This window comes from Molothrus aeneus, chromosome 31 (genome assembly GCF_037042795.1).
Source record: "Molothrus aeneus isolate 106 chromosome 31, BPBGC_Maene_1.0, whole genome shotgun sequence".
Classification (NCBI taxonomy): domain Eukaryota; kingdom Metazoa; phylum Chordata; class Aves; order Passeriformes; family Icteridae; genus Molothrus; species Molothrus aeneus.
The window spans coordinates 1,351,747-1,363,241 of record NC_089676.1 but is presented as its reverse complement, the minus strand read 5'-3'; the positions used below and the strand labels follow the sequence as shown (position 1 = coordinate 1,363,241).

Here is an 11,495-nt window from a genome sequence, read left to right as displayed (position 1 = left end):
CCGAGAGTGCGGCCCCGGCGGCGGCCTGGCCAGCGGGGCGGCTCCCGGGGAACCGTGTGAGTCCGCGAGGAGGGCAGAGACAGCCCCACGGGGTACCGGGGGCAGGGCCGGGGTCCCGGGACATCCCCGGATCCCATGGGGCAGCCCCACACTTGTGTCCCCCTGCAGCCAGGCCTGGCTGGCCTTCCACCCCATCCCTGCATCCCCATGTCCACAGACAAGGCACCCCGTGCTCTCCAACACCACACCAGCAGCTCATGTCCCCCAGGCTGGGGTCCCCCTGCAGGGCCTGGCTGGCCTTCCACCACATCCCTGCACCCCCGTGTCCATAGACAAGACACCCCGAGCTCTCAGGACTCTTTTAATGGTGTGATAGCGACTGTGGGGGAGACTGTGCTGCTGGGGCTCTGTGGTGAGGGATACTCGGCAGGCTCTGTCTCCCCAGAGTCCCTTTCCTTGGGCGACCTCCCAATGTCTGCGCTGCTGATGGCGGTGTTGACCAGAACGATGGAGCCCTGCTCTGCCAGGACTTCGCTCTTCTCCTCCGGGTAGTGGAAAGCCACAAAGAGCTGGTACAGGTACGTGCCCACGGCGGCCCCCAGCAGCGGTGCTACAAGTGGCACCCACCACCAACCATTGCCCCTGCTGAGGATGGGACAGGGTAGGCTCAGCATCATCCCTGCCATCCCCACCTTGCCCCCCTTCCCTCTACCCACCTGAAGACCTCTGGGCCCCAACCTGCCAGATAGGTGAAGAGCCGGGGCCCGATGTCCCGGGCAGGGTTCAGGGGGCAGCCACAGTTGGCCCCCATGGAGCACTCGATGGAGAGCACCAAGAGAGCCACAACCACTGGTTCCAGGCCCTTGGGGACAGGCTTGTTGCGAGGGTCCATGATGCCCATGACAACAATAATCAGGACCCCTGTGCCGATCACCTGCGAGGACAGCACAGCAGCTCAGCACCACGGGGACTGAGGGGGCTCGGGGAGCTGACAGTGGCACCCACCTGGTCCAAGAAGCCATTGCCAATAGACACAAAGTCAGCGGGGTAAGTGGCAAAGATGGAGGCAGTTTCTTGGGGGCCAGTGACAGTAAGGGTCCCATTGCTATGGTGCCAGATGGCATCTGGGGGCAGAAGCAGAGCATGTACAAAAGCCTGGCCACCCCAGCATCACTGTGGAGTTCCCCTGTCCGATGCTGCTCCCCCATACCATAGTAGAGGATGTAAACAGCTCCAGCAGATATGAAAGATCCCAAGATCTGCACAACCACAAAGATGGGAAACTTCCACCAGGGGAACTGCTCTATCAGGCACATGGCTAAGGAGAACGCCGGGTTCATGTGGGCCCCTGCAATGGAATAGGGAGAAGGGCTGGGAGTGGAGGGTCCTGGGGGACTCAGAGCCAGGGGATAGCAAGAGCTGGGACGCCTTCCTCGGTCTCACCAGAGATTCCCCCTGCTGTGTAGATGCCTGCCATGACACCCAGGGCACCTCCCAGGTAGCTGGTGATGAGGTTCCCCTTTGTCTCAAAGAAGGCAATCTTCTGTGCAGCGCTGGCCAGGGTAATTGTCTGGAGAAGAGGGAGCCCCATCTCAGCCCTGGTGGCCTTGTGCTGAGACCCTCCCAGCACTGATATTGCAGGGCAGCAAGGCGAGGGCTGTGCTGGTGCTGTCCCCCTGGTTTTGCTCCTCAATACTTGGACACCAGACAGGGACTGGCAGGGAGGTGGTTACTGCCCTCACTTGTGGTTTTGATGGCAAAATAACCAAATTATAAGCAATTAAATAAACTGCTTTCTGTGGGGAGGAGTTGGGAAAGAGGTGCCACAACATAGATCCAGGGACACCATTTGCCATCATGGGATGTAGCCCAAAGGCTAAGAACAGCACCAGAGCCCCAACCTTTGCCTGCTCTGAGACAGGAGGTATCAGGGCACACACTGCCCAGCACCACACCCTGATTGCACCGCAGCTGGTGGCACAGAGTTGGACCATGCTGTGGGAACAGGGTCCAAGGGGGAGGACAGGCAGTGCTGATTTACACATTTGAGTGTGTGTGGTGCAGCCCCAAAACCCTTCCAACCCCAAGGGGCGAGCAGCAGAGCCCCAGGGACCCCTGGCACCTGCCAGCACGACACCATCAGCCCTGTCACACACACATGACACCCCCCAGCCCCAAGCCACCTGCGTGCCCTGCTTACCATCATCACGAAGGTGGCCAACACCTCAGCCAGGCACTCCCTCACCAGCTGGTTCCGGATGCGGAGCAGCCTCTGGGCTCTTGTCAAGAAAGAAGTGGTGCCCATGGTGCCAGCTGGGCAGAGGCAGCAGTGGCAGCGCTGGCAGTGGTGAGAGTGGTGTAGATGTCTAATTCGCAGCAGGTTTTATGAGCCCCACAGCCAGGTGGGTGATTATGTGCAGACTTTAAACCAATCATGGCTGCAGCACGGGAGACGCCTGGCAGCGACCAGAGTCCTGTGTGTGGCCGGGGACACCGTGTGACAATGCTGCACCCCAGCAGGGCAAGGCCAGGTAGGAACACCCTGAGCCCCAAGTGGCCATGGGGAGCCAAGACCTCGCTCAGGTGAGCAGGCACAGGTATTGCCTGGCCAGGAACCTCCTTTATCCCTGCCCAAGCCACAGCTGCAGTCAACACTAATAAAGAGATCCTGGAAAGCTACAGTCAACACTAATAAAGAGATCCTAGAAAGGCTTCCAGGCTGGGCCAGGCCCTCAAGAGTGGCCCAGGGGAGGCATTAGCACAGCATGGGGCAGGGAAATGGCAGAGGGAGGTAAGAAAGGAGCAGTGCAGGCACAGGAGCCTGGCAATCACCTGCACCCCTGAGGCAGCCCCCCAGCGTCATCCTGGTGGACAGGGGGAATCTGCCTCAAAAACACATGAGATTCCAGTCTGAAGGAGCATGGAAGGTCACCATTTAGCATAAATAGACTTTATTGCTCTGTACACACATACACTTGACCCCCACAGGGCTCCCTGTGGCTCTGCAGCGCTGCAGAAGGTGGACAGCCTCCAGCCCAGGCACCACTTCCCAGCAAGATCTGACCCATCTACAACGAAAACAGGTGGTGAGAAGAGGCTGCTGCCCACTGCCTGCTCTGACAGGCCTGGCAAGCCCAGGGTCCCACCATCCTGCACCTGTCACACACGTGGGCTGCTCAGTCAGGACTGGACACAGCTACCAGCTCGAGAACCAGCGTCGGAGGAAGCTGCCCAGCGCAGATGAGGGGCCCAGGTTGGCAGCAGGAAGCTCTTCTTGCTGTGGCCACGTGCCAGCAAACTGTGCCAGCTCCCCTGGGAGGGCAGAGAGCACTCCCTCAGTGGGGGCCCCCATCCACTTTTTGCCCCCTCCCCAGAGCTCCACTCACGGTCATCCATGTTGAGCACCTCCTCGCGGTAGTCCTTGCTCTGCCCGTGCTCCCTGGTGGTGCTGATGAAGGCCTGGTCCCCTCTCCGCCGTGTCACCGTGGTCTCCCGGCGGCCCTGGCTGTCCTGCACGGTGCGGCGCTCCTCCACCCCCTGCGCACAGCACCGAGCCCTGAGAGACCCCCAAACCACGGGGACGGTGTCCCCAGGCCTCCCACAGCCCTGCTGCACCTGCAGGGACACTCACCCCGTCAGGGAGAGTCACTGTGGTGACAGAGACGCTCTGGAAGTAAGAGTGGGACCTGGGCTCGTTGGGTCTCAGGATGGTGCCCAGCCCAGCGGAGGAGACCTGGGAGTCCAGATCTGAAGGGAGAGGGAAGGTGGTGGCTGCAGTGCGGGGACTCGCCTCAGAGGCTGTGGCAGCACAGGCGGCTGGAGCAGGGAGGGCCCCTCAGCCCCTGCTCCCAGCACCCACCTTGGTCTTCCTTGAGGCCGGGAGGAGCCCGGGGAGCATCTTCCAGCTGCAAGACAAAGCCACGCACCACTGACGGCAGTGATGGGAAGCAAAGCACGACACTGGGGCAGCACCGCACCGGCAACAGAGCTGGCTGCCCCTGCGGGAGACAGAGCCCAGACCCCTTACCCACCCCTAAGAAGGGTCTCCATGGCCGGGCCAGATCGCCGGAGCTCCCCGGCCGGGCCAGATCGCCGGAGCTCCCTGGGGCCGCGCTGGCAGGGGGATTCTCCGGCTGCTTCAGCATCGAGTCCCGCAGCGGTCGCCTTGCGCTCCCTTCCCCGGGGCCAGGCAGGGCGGGCTCTGGGCAGCACAAGGGCGTCGGTGAGGCCGAGGGGCTCCGAGCGGCCCCCGGAGTCTCGCTCAGCCCTTCCCGTACCCACCGAAAGGCTGCTGGGGCTCGGCCCAGAACCCCCCCAGGACGCCAAGGAGCTCGCCCATGTCCCGGAATAGCTCCTCGAAGGCGCCGCGGGAGGAGCCAGGGCTGAACCCGAAACCGAAGTCCTGGGGGGGCTGCGACATGGACGGGCCGCCATCCTCCTCCTCATCCTCCTCCTCGTCCCACGCTGCGCCGCCGAACAGCGGGTCCCGGGGTCTGCGGGACGGCGGCAGTGAGAGACCGGACAGCCCGGAGCAAGCGGGGGAGGGCCGGGGCCGGTGGGGCAACGGGCGGTTGAGAGAGGGACAGGTGCGGGCGAGGCCGGGGGCACCCGGGGGACGGGCGGGGTCCCGGTCACCTGCACCGTCCCGGGAAGCCGAAGAAGCCGCGGAACACGTCGTAGAAGCTCATCCCGCTCCGGGTCCCTCCGGGTCCCGCTACCCCGTCCCGACCGGGTCGCGCTGCCGCCAAGCGCCGCGGCCGTAAAGCGCCGCCGGCTGTCGCGAGGCGCTGCGGCAGCGCGGCCGTCCCGTGTCCCACCCGGGCCCTCGAGAGCCGCACGGGCCGGAACCGCCCCGGTGTGACCGACCCGGGCCCCCGAGAGCCGGCCCGGTGTGACCGACCCGAGCCCCCGAGAGTCGCACGGGCCGGAGCCGCCCCGGTGTGACCGGCCCAGACCCCCGAGAGCTGCCCCGGTGTGACCGACCCGAGGCCCCGAGAGCCGCACGGGCCGGAGCCGCCCCGGTGTGACCGGCCCGGGCCCCCGAGAGCTGCCCCGGTGTGACCGGCCCGGGCCCCCGAGAGCTGCCCCGGTGTGACCGACCCGGGCCCCCGAGAGCCGCACGGGCCGGAGCCGGCCCGGTGTGACCGGCCCAGACCCCTGAGAGCCGGACGGGCCGGAACCGCCCTGGTGTGACCCCCCCCCCCGGGCCCCCGAGAGCCGCACGGGCCGGAGCCGCCCCGGTGGGACCGGCGCAGCCCCGCAGGCCCCGCTGTTCGCCCGAGCTACCCCGGGGAGTGCGCCGGGCCCCCGTGGGGGTGGTGGGGGCTGGCAGGGTCCCGGGCTTCGGTAGCGGCACCTGCGCTCCCCCAGCCGCGCTCCGGAGCCCAGGCCGGGCCCCGCCGCTCCCCCGCAGCCCAGGAGGGCTCCAGCTGAGCCCCGGCCCCTTACCGGCAGCGAGGGGAAGCTCAGCGGGCACTGCAGGACTGGGCACTGCTTTTCCAGTGTCTCACTGCCCTCCCCGGTGCCTGTGAGCATCCTCCCGGACTGCCCGGCGGGGACGAGGGGCTGGGGATAGCACGCCTGAACCCCCAAAAGGAGGAGCAGCAGCACCAGAGCAGTGGGGACACAAGGCAGAGCTCAGTAGGAAGAGGAAGCAGAAATGAAGGGTGAAGGTTGGGCATTATCCCTGTGCTGGCATCCTGGTGCCCAGCATTGCAGCTGGGAAAAGGAAAAATCCACAAAAGGAGGGGACAAAAACACCAGCAAGAAGCTGGGGAGGGGTGGGGGAAGTGTTGCCCCCACCGCCCAGGGCCACCCAACCCCCTGCACCAAAAATAGGGAACGAGGCTGAGAAGCTGGAAAAAATACACACATCACTTTGTGATCTTTATTCTCTTCAGTAAATCCCCGCTCGGGGCTGCAGCTGAAGGGATCAGGTGGAACTGAAAAATACAAGATCTGGACTGCATAGAAAAAACCAAAAATAATACCCCCAAAAAACCAAACCAAATCAATCAAAACCCCACAAAACAAAACAGGAAAAAAAAAGGAAAAAAAAAAAGAAAATAAAAAAATCCCCAACCCAAAAGCAGAAGATACTTACAGCGTGCAAGCAGGGCAGGACCTGCACTCTGGGCCCGTGAGGATGGAGGGACGCAGATGGAAAACATAAAATACCAGGGGGGACCCCTCGGCGGGGTGGGGGAGAAATGAGAGAACTAGAGGACAGCATGGGGTTTTTGTTTTTATATACAAGACACATTTATCCATTAAATTTAGAACACGGTACAAAAAAAACACTTCAACTAATTAATCTTACAATGCTGCTCATATCAATTACTGGTCTTAATCCTAATAATAAGGGGGTTTGCTGTAGGCGACTTGCAGCTTCCACTCCTTTGGATCTGAGAGATTCTGGGGCAGCTGGATGGGAGAGGGGATAGAAAGGAGTAAAAACCAAAAAAGGCCCCTACGGCAAACGGTTCAGATCTGAATGCGGAGAGAGAGAGAGAGAGAGAGAAAAAAAAAAAAAAAGGAAAAAAAAAAGAAAAAATACAAATTCTATATTACATACAACAGGAAAGTGGCTGAAGACAGACAACGCAGAGGTGCCTGCGGCCTGCCCTGCAGGGCCCTGCTGGGCTGGGGGCCCGGGCGCTCCCCGCCGCAGGGCTCTCTCCTCCCTGGGGTCCTTCCTCATCATCGGGGGCACTGGGATTCTCTTCTGGAAGCGAGTGGTGCCGAGGGCCCGGCCTCAGTTGGCGCCCCAGCTGTAGCTGTTGTAGGCAGACTTGTTGGCCTGGGATTTCTGAGGGATGGAGCTGCCTTGGCTGCGCTGCCCGGAGCCGCTCTGCAGGAAAGGGCAGAGGAGAGGGTGGTGAGCGCAGGGGAGGCACCCCCAGCCTGCCCCACAGGGTAACACCGGCATGCCTGGGCCCCTGGCCAGGTGCTCTGCGCAGCTGCTGATCCACCTGGGCCCAGCTCAGCTCCCTGGCACTGGGGCAGCCTCCAGCACCTCACAGCTGTGCCCCAGCACCCTCCCTCGGCTGCACACCTTGCTCCAGGCCAGCACACACAGGGCTGTGGGCAGCAGGGAGAAAGGAGACGGGGAAGGGTTGGTGTGGGTTGTGTCTGCTTGCAGCTCTGTGTGTGTGTGTGTGCACATACTGCCTGAGGGCCTCTCTCCTCGCCTCCTGGGGCCATGGGGGAGAAGGAAGGGGCTGTGTGATCCTGGGGAGCCTTAGGGGCAGGGGCAGAGCCCACGGCAAGTGCAATGCATTTTCAGAGAGTTCATTACCTGATCTTCCTGCTGGCGTTGGCAGCACAGTATCATCTGCAAATATGGAAGCTGTTGCAGTACCGGGATATGTAAAATAAAGGGACAAACTATGACAATAGAAATCCACGGTTAGACCTGAAAGCTCCTGCAGGGTGGTGGCTATGGCGAGGAACCCCTTTGGTGCTGGCCTGCAGAGCTGCCCCTCAGAGGATGGGAGAGGTCAGGGTGCCCCAGATGTGTCTGCATGAGGGGGCACTACCTGGCCATAGCTGGTGCAGCCCGGCAGCAGGGGGGTTGTGCTGAGTACCCACCCTGGCAGAGCACACCCCAGGCCTTCCTCCTCACCTCATCATCCTCCTACGGGCCCTGTGTGTATGTGCAGGTGTGAGCATGTGCCTGTCGCTGCATGTGTCTGCCGCAGAGCATGAGGGAGGGAGGGACAGAGGGACAGAAGGACCAGGGAAGTCAAGGGGGAGCACGAGCCCTAGGAGATAGCCCAGCAAGGGGCTGAGGTGCCAGGGGCACTGCTTACCTGCCCATCCTGCTGCAGGTGGTGGTGGAGGATCTGCGAGTGAGGCTGCTGATGCGGGGTCAGGATGTGCATGAAGGGGGTGGGGGGGTACGCCGCCGCCGTGGCGGGGTTGATGGGGCCACCACTGCCCAGAGCTGAAGGCAGGTTGAAGGAGGCTGCTGGGGTTCCAGTGTGAAATCCCTGCTTCTCGAAGGATTGCTGAGGAGGAAGGAGATGCCAAAGGCAGAATAAGGGCAGGGAGCCAAGCTGGCAGTGTGCCCCTCCCATCTCTACTCGTCACAGGCCCACAGTCAGCCTGTGGTACACAGAACAGCTAAGAGTCTCTTCCCATGGCTCTTTCTGGCCTTGGAATTGCTGTAAGCTGGGAAATGTCAAGCATTTCCCTTCTCCCTGGCTGTCTGATCCAAGGGGATGAGACCTCATTGCCCAGAGAGGCTGTCTCAGACCTTGGCTTCTCCTCCCCAGCAAGGCAGGAAGCACACAGACACTGACCTGAGTTTTGGAGTAGACAGAGCCCGAGATGTCTGGCACGCCTGTATTACTGGATGTCACGGATACACCTGGGGAGAAGGAAGGGAGAGGTGGGTGTTAGGCAGCAGCCAGTGGGTCAGCATGAGCCTCTTGCTGCTAACACCAGCAGCACCTGCTGGAGAGCTCCAGTGGTCAGAGATCTGCAGCCAGACTGGCCTGTGTCACAGACATCTTTTATGAAAAATCTTTTCTTTAGGATTTTTCCTCTTGAGAAGATGAGAGGCCTCAGGAACAAAATGTAAACAATGGTTATCTGCTGCTGTGGAATGCAACAAGTAGATCTGTGATTAGTCTCATGCAGTTGTTTCTAATTAATAACTAATCACAGTGAGCTGGCTTGGACAGAGTCCAAGCCACAAGCTTTTGTTATCATTCTTCTTTCTTCTTCTGTTCTTAGCCAGCCTTCTGATGAAATCCTCTCTTCTATTCTTTTAGTATAGTTTTAATATAATATATATCATAAAATAATAAATCAAGCCTTCTGAAACATGGAGTCAGATCCTCATCTCTTCCCTCATCCTAAGACCCCTGTGAACACCATCACAGGCCTGGGCATGACCACCTGCAAAGCACCCATATAAGTTATTTTGCTCTGGACACACTCTGTTTCAAAATGCCTCCAGAAACCAGCTGAAGGGCTGGCTGCCACCCAGAGAAACACATGGAAAACAGCAGGTCTGAGGAGAGCTGGAGAACACAATGGACAGACAGGAAAACAAACCCACAGCAGCAAAAAACAACCCAAAAGCTCCTCTGATGTAAAAGAGGCAATTGCATGTAAAGGCAACTCAGCTGTAGGCTGGGATGGCTGGTGCAGTGACTGACAACACAAGCCCTGTGGGGTGTTGGCTGTCCATAAAAGAGGGTGGCCATGAGGACACCTCAGCCATCATTTAATGCCTGCCTGGAAAAAGTGCTGAAATGAAAGCAGTTTGAAGGACTCAGCAACAGGTGACCCTGTACAAAGCTGAAATACCTTCTCAAAGAGAAAATACTATCTTGAAGGGCTCTAATGCAGTGAAAAAAGGGACAAAAGGAATTTAAAGACTGGCAGAGGGAGCCAAATGCAGCCCTGTGTAAGTCAGCCAGACACCAACCTAGTACCAAGACAGGCAGTGGGTTCATGACCTTCCTGCATCTTTGAATCAAGGACACTTCCTTAGAAAGTGTCTGCCAGACACTGGTGGGAAACAAGTTCAAATCCACAACAATTGCTGTTCTGTTAATCACATACAGGCAGATAAAAAAACAACAAACCAAACCATTGAGCAGCTTAAGCTTCTGATAGTAGTGCAAGGGCCCAGACAGCTGATTGTGGGGCACAGAGGAGGACATGTACTTATCTGTAATCCCCAAACCTGCCCCAGACCTGGATGCAGAACAATCCTTTCTAAGGATAATCAATCAATCTCCTTGGGAGCAGCACGCCTGGAATTTTTCTCTATTACTGCTGTAAGACAGCAGTCCCTACCACAGCCAGTAAGCAAGCATGAAGTGATCTGTAACCCCCAAGAGGATCTGTAACCCCACAGAGGAGGGCATGAAGTGATCTATAGCCCCACAGAGGAGGGCATGAAGTGATCTATAGCCCCACAGAGGAGGGCATGAAGTGATCTATAGCCCCACAGAGGAGGGCATGAAGTGATCTATAACCCCAAAACCTGCCCCAGACCTGGATGCAGAACAATCCTGGGCCTTTCTAAGGATAATCAATCTCCTTGGAAGCAGCATCCCTGGAATTTTTCTGTATTACTGCTATAAGACAGCAGTCCCTATCACAGCCAGTAAGACTGGGAGCAAGCCCTGCTGCTGTGAAAAGTGCTCTTGTGGGTCTCTTACCAGTGCTGTACCCATGAGAGCCATAGCCACTGGGCTGCTGGAAAGGGGTTGCTGATGCATTGACGCTGACATTCACACCATGCTGCTTGGAAGAGGTAGGAGCAACCTACAGAACAGAGAGGAACAGAGTGAGGAGAGGCTTTGCTGTGCCACCCCCTTCTGCCCAAATCCCACACCTTGCCTCTGGGGCACTCACAGGGAACACGGCGGGCCCGTACTGGAAGGTGCTGGGGAGCCCTGGTACCCCTGTGTAGTATGGCAGACTGGTGTAACTGTAGCCAGGAGGCAGCGCTGGGTTCAGGAACGTTTGCTGCGTGGTGTGGTGGGTCTGGGTCTGGCTCTGCTGAGGCTGAGCCAAAGTTGTTGCAGGAGCAGGGGAAGAGGCATCACCACGGCCAAATTTTGTTAAATCACCTGAAATAGAGGAGGTGAGAGTGAAGAATAATCTTAGATCCTGATCCATTTCAACTCAGCCCAAAGGTGAGCCAGCCTTTTGATAAACAGTGACTTCAGTCACACCGCCCTCCCCCCCACCTCCTGCCAGTGCCAAGGACTGTGGTCCTCAGACTTTTGCACACTGATAAGGTGAAGCTATTAATTGCCCCTTGGCCCTAACAGGACTACAGAGGCAAAGGGAAGACACAGTAGCAAAGCCCATAATCTGGCACTGGATAAACCTGCTAGCAGAGCCTGATTCCAGACCTGTCCCTCTCCATGCACCACCAGCAGGACTGAACACAACCCAGATCCTTGCCTGGCTGTGCAGGGCTTGGCTGCAGGGCTGGGGGAAGCTCCCTGTTCTGATCTTGATGAGCACTCGCCTGGCTCATCCATGCAAACACACTCTCCTATTCAAAGCTCACACAGTTCAAAGCTCATAGAGCTCTGAGCTTTCAGCCTCAGCTGGGCAAAAGCACTTCCACACAAACCAGCTCCTGCCAAAGCTGAGAAGTGGTGCTAGAAAAAGAGTGAACCTCCAAGTGCAACAATTCCTAAAGCATGTGAAAGCTCAGTCACCACTCACTGCAGACTGGCAGTGTGTTAACCAAGGTTACCAAAATCAGTGTGAGGTCATGCACCCACTGGGTGCTTGGCTTGAATTTGACAAGTCCCAAATTTCTCACCTGCTTTCTCCATGAAACTGTCCCATATAAAAAAAAAAATTATTTTCTCCATATTTTGTGTTTCTTTCTATTTTTACTCTTAGTGCTTGAGAAGCACTGCTTATCACCTGCTTCACAACCACCTGGAAAGCAGTCCCCCAGTTGTAGGCCTTGAAGAATTTTCCAGCCCTTCCTCAGTCCCTTTCCAACT

General features: G+C 58.4%; 3 protein-coding genes across 6 annotated transcripts in view; all 3 read right to left on the bottom strand.

Annotated features, from left to right (window-relative positions):
* Positions 1-348: 348 nt before the first annotated feature.
* Positions 349-2,305, bottom strand: AQP10 (aquaporin 10). Its single transcript, XM_066568222.1, has 6 exons — positions 2,201-2,305; positions 1,444-1,570; positions 1,211-1,348; positions 1,006-1,124; positions 717-934; positions 349-645 (listed from the first exon to the last, which is right to left on the bottom strand). Exons 1-6 carry the CDS (start codon positions 2,303-2,305, stop codon positions 351-353), a joined length of 1,002 nt encoding a protein of 333 aa, XP_066424319.1. The 3' UTR covers positions 349-350.
* A 629-nt stretch (positions 2,306-2,934) lies between these two features.
* Positions 2,935-4,745, bottom strand: HAX1 (HCLS1 associated protein X-1). Its single transcript, XM_066568214.1, has 8 exons — positions 4,636-4,745; positions 4,282-4,493; positions 4,032-4,201; positions 3,860-3,905; positions 3,632-3,747; positions 3,387-3,537; positions 3,157-3,312; positions 2,935-3,068 (listed from the first exon to the last, which is right to left on the bottom strand). Exons 1-7 carry the CDS (start codon positions 4,686-4,688, stop codon positions 3,197-3,199), a joined length of 864 nt encoding a protein of 287 aa, XP_066424311.1. The 5' UTR covers positions 4,689-4,745; the 3' UTR covers positions 2,935-3,068; positions 3,157-3,196.
* Positions 4,746-5,873: 1,128 nt separating this feature from the next.
* The window catches only part of UBAP2L (ubiquitin associated protein 2 like), a 30,957-nt gene continuing 25,335 nt past the window's right edge, over positions 5,874-11,495 (bottom strand). For all 4 annotated transcript variants that reach the window (XM_066568009.1, XM_066568012.1, XM_066568013.1 and 1 more), the window contains 5 exons: positions 10,378-10,595; positions 10,182-10,287; positions 8,304-8,371; positions 7,812-8,009; positions 5,874-6,850 (listed from right to left, as the gene is read on the bottom strand). In XM_066568009.1, coding sequence (XP_066424106.1) covers positions 6,755-6,850; positions 7,812-8,009; positions 8,304-8,371; positions 10,182-10,287; positions 10,378-10,595 — 686 coding nt within the window. In that variant the 3' untranslated portion in view covers positions 5,874-6,754. The remainder of the gene's footprint in view (positions 6,851-7,811; positions 8,010-8,303; positions 8,372-10,181; positions 10,288-10,377; positions 10,596-11,495) is intronic.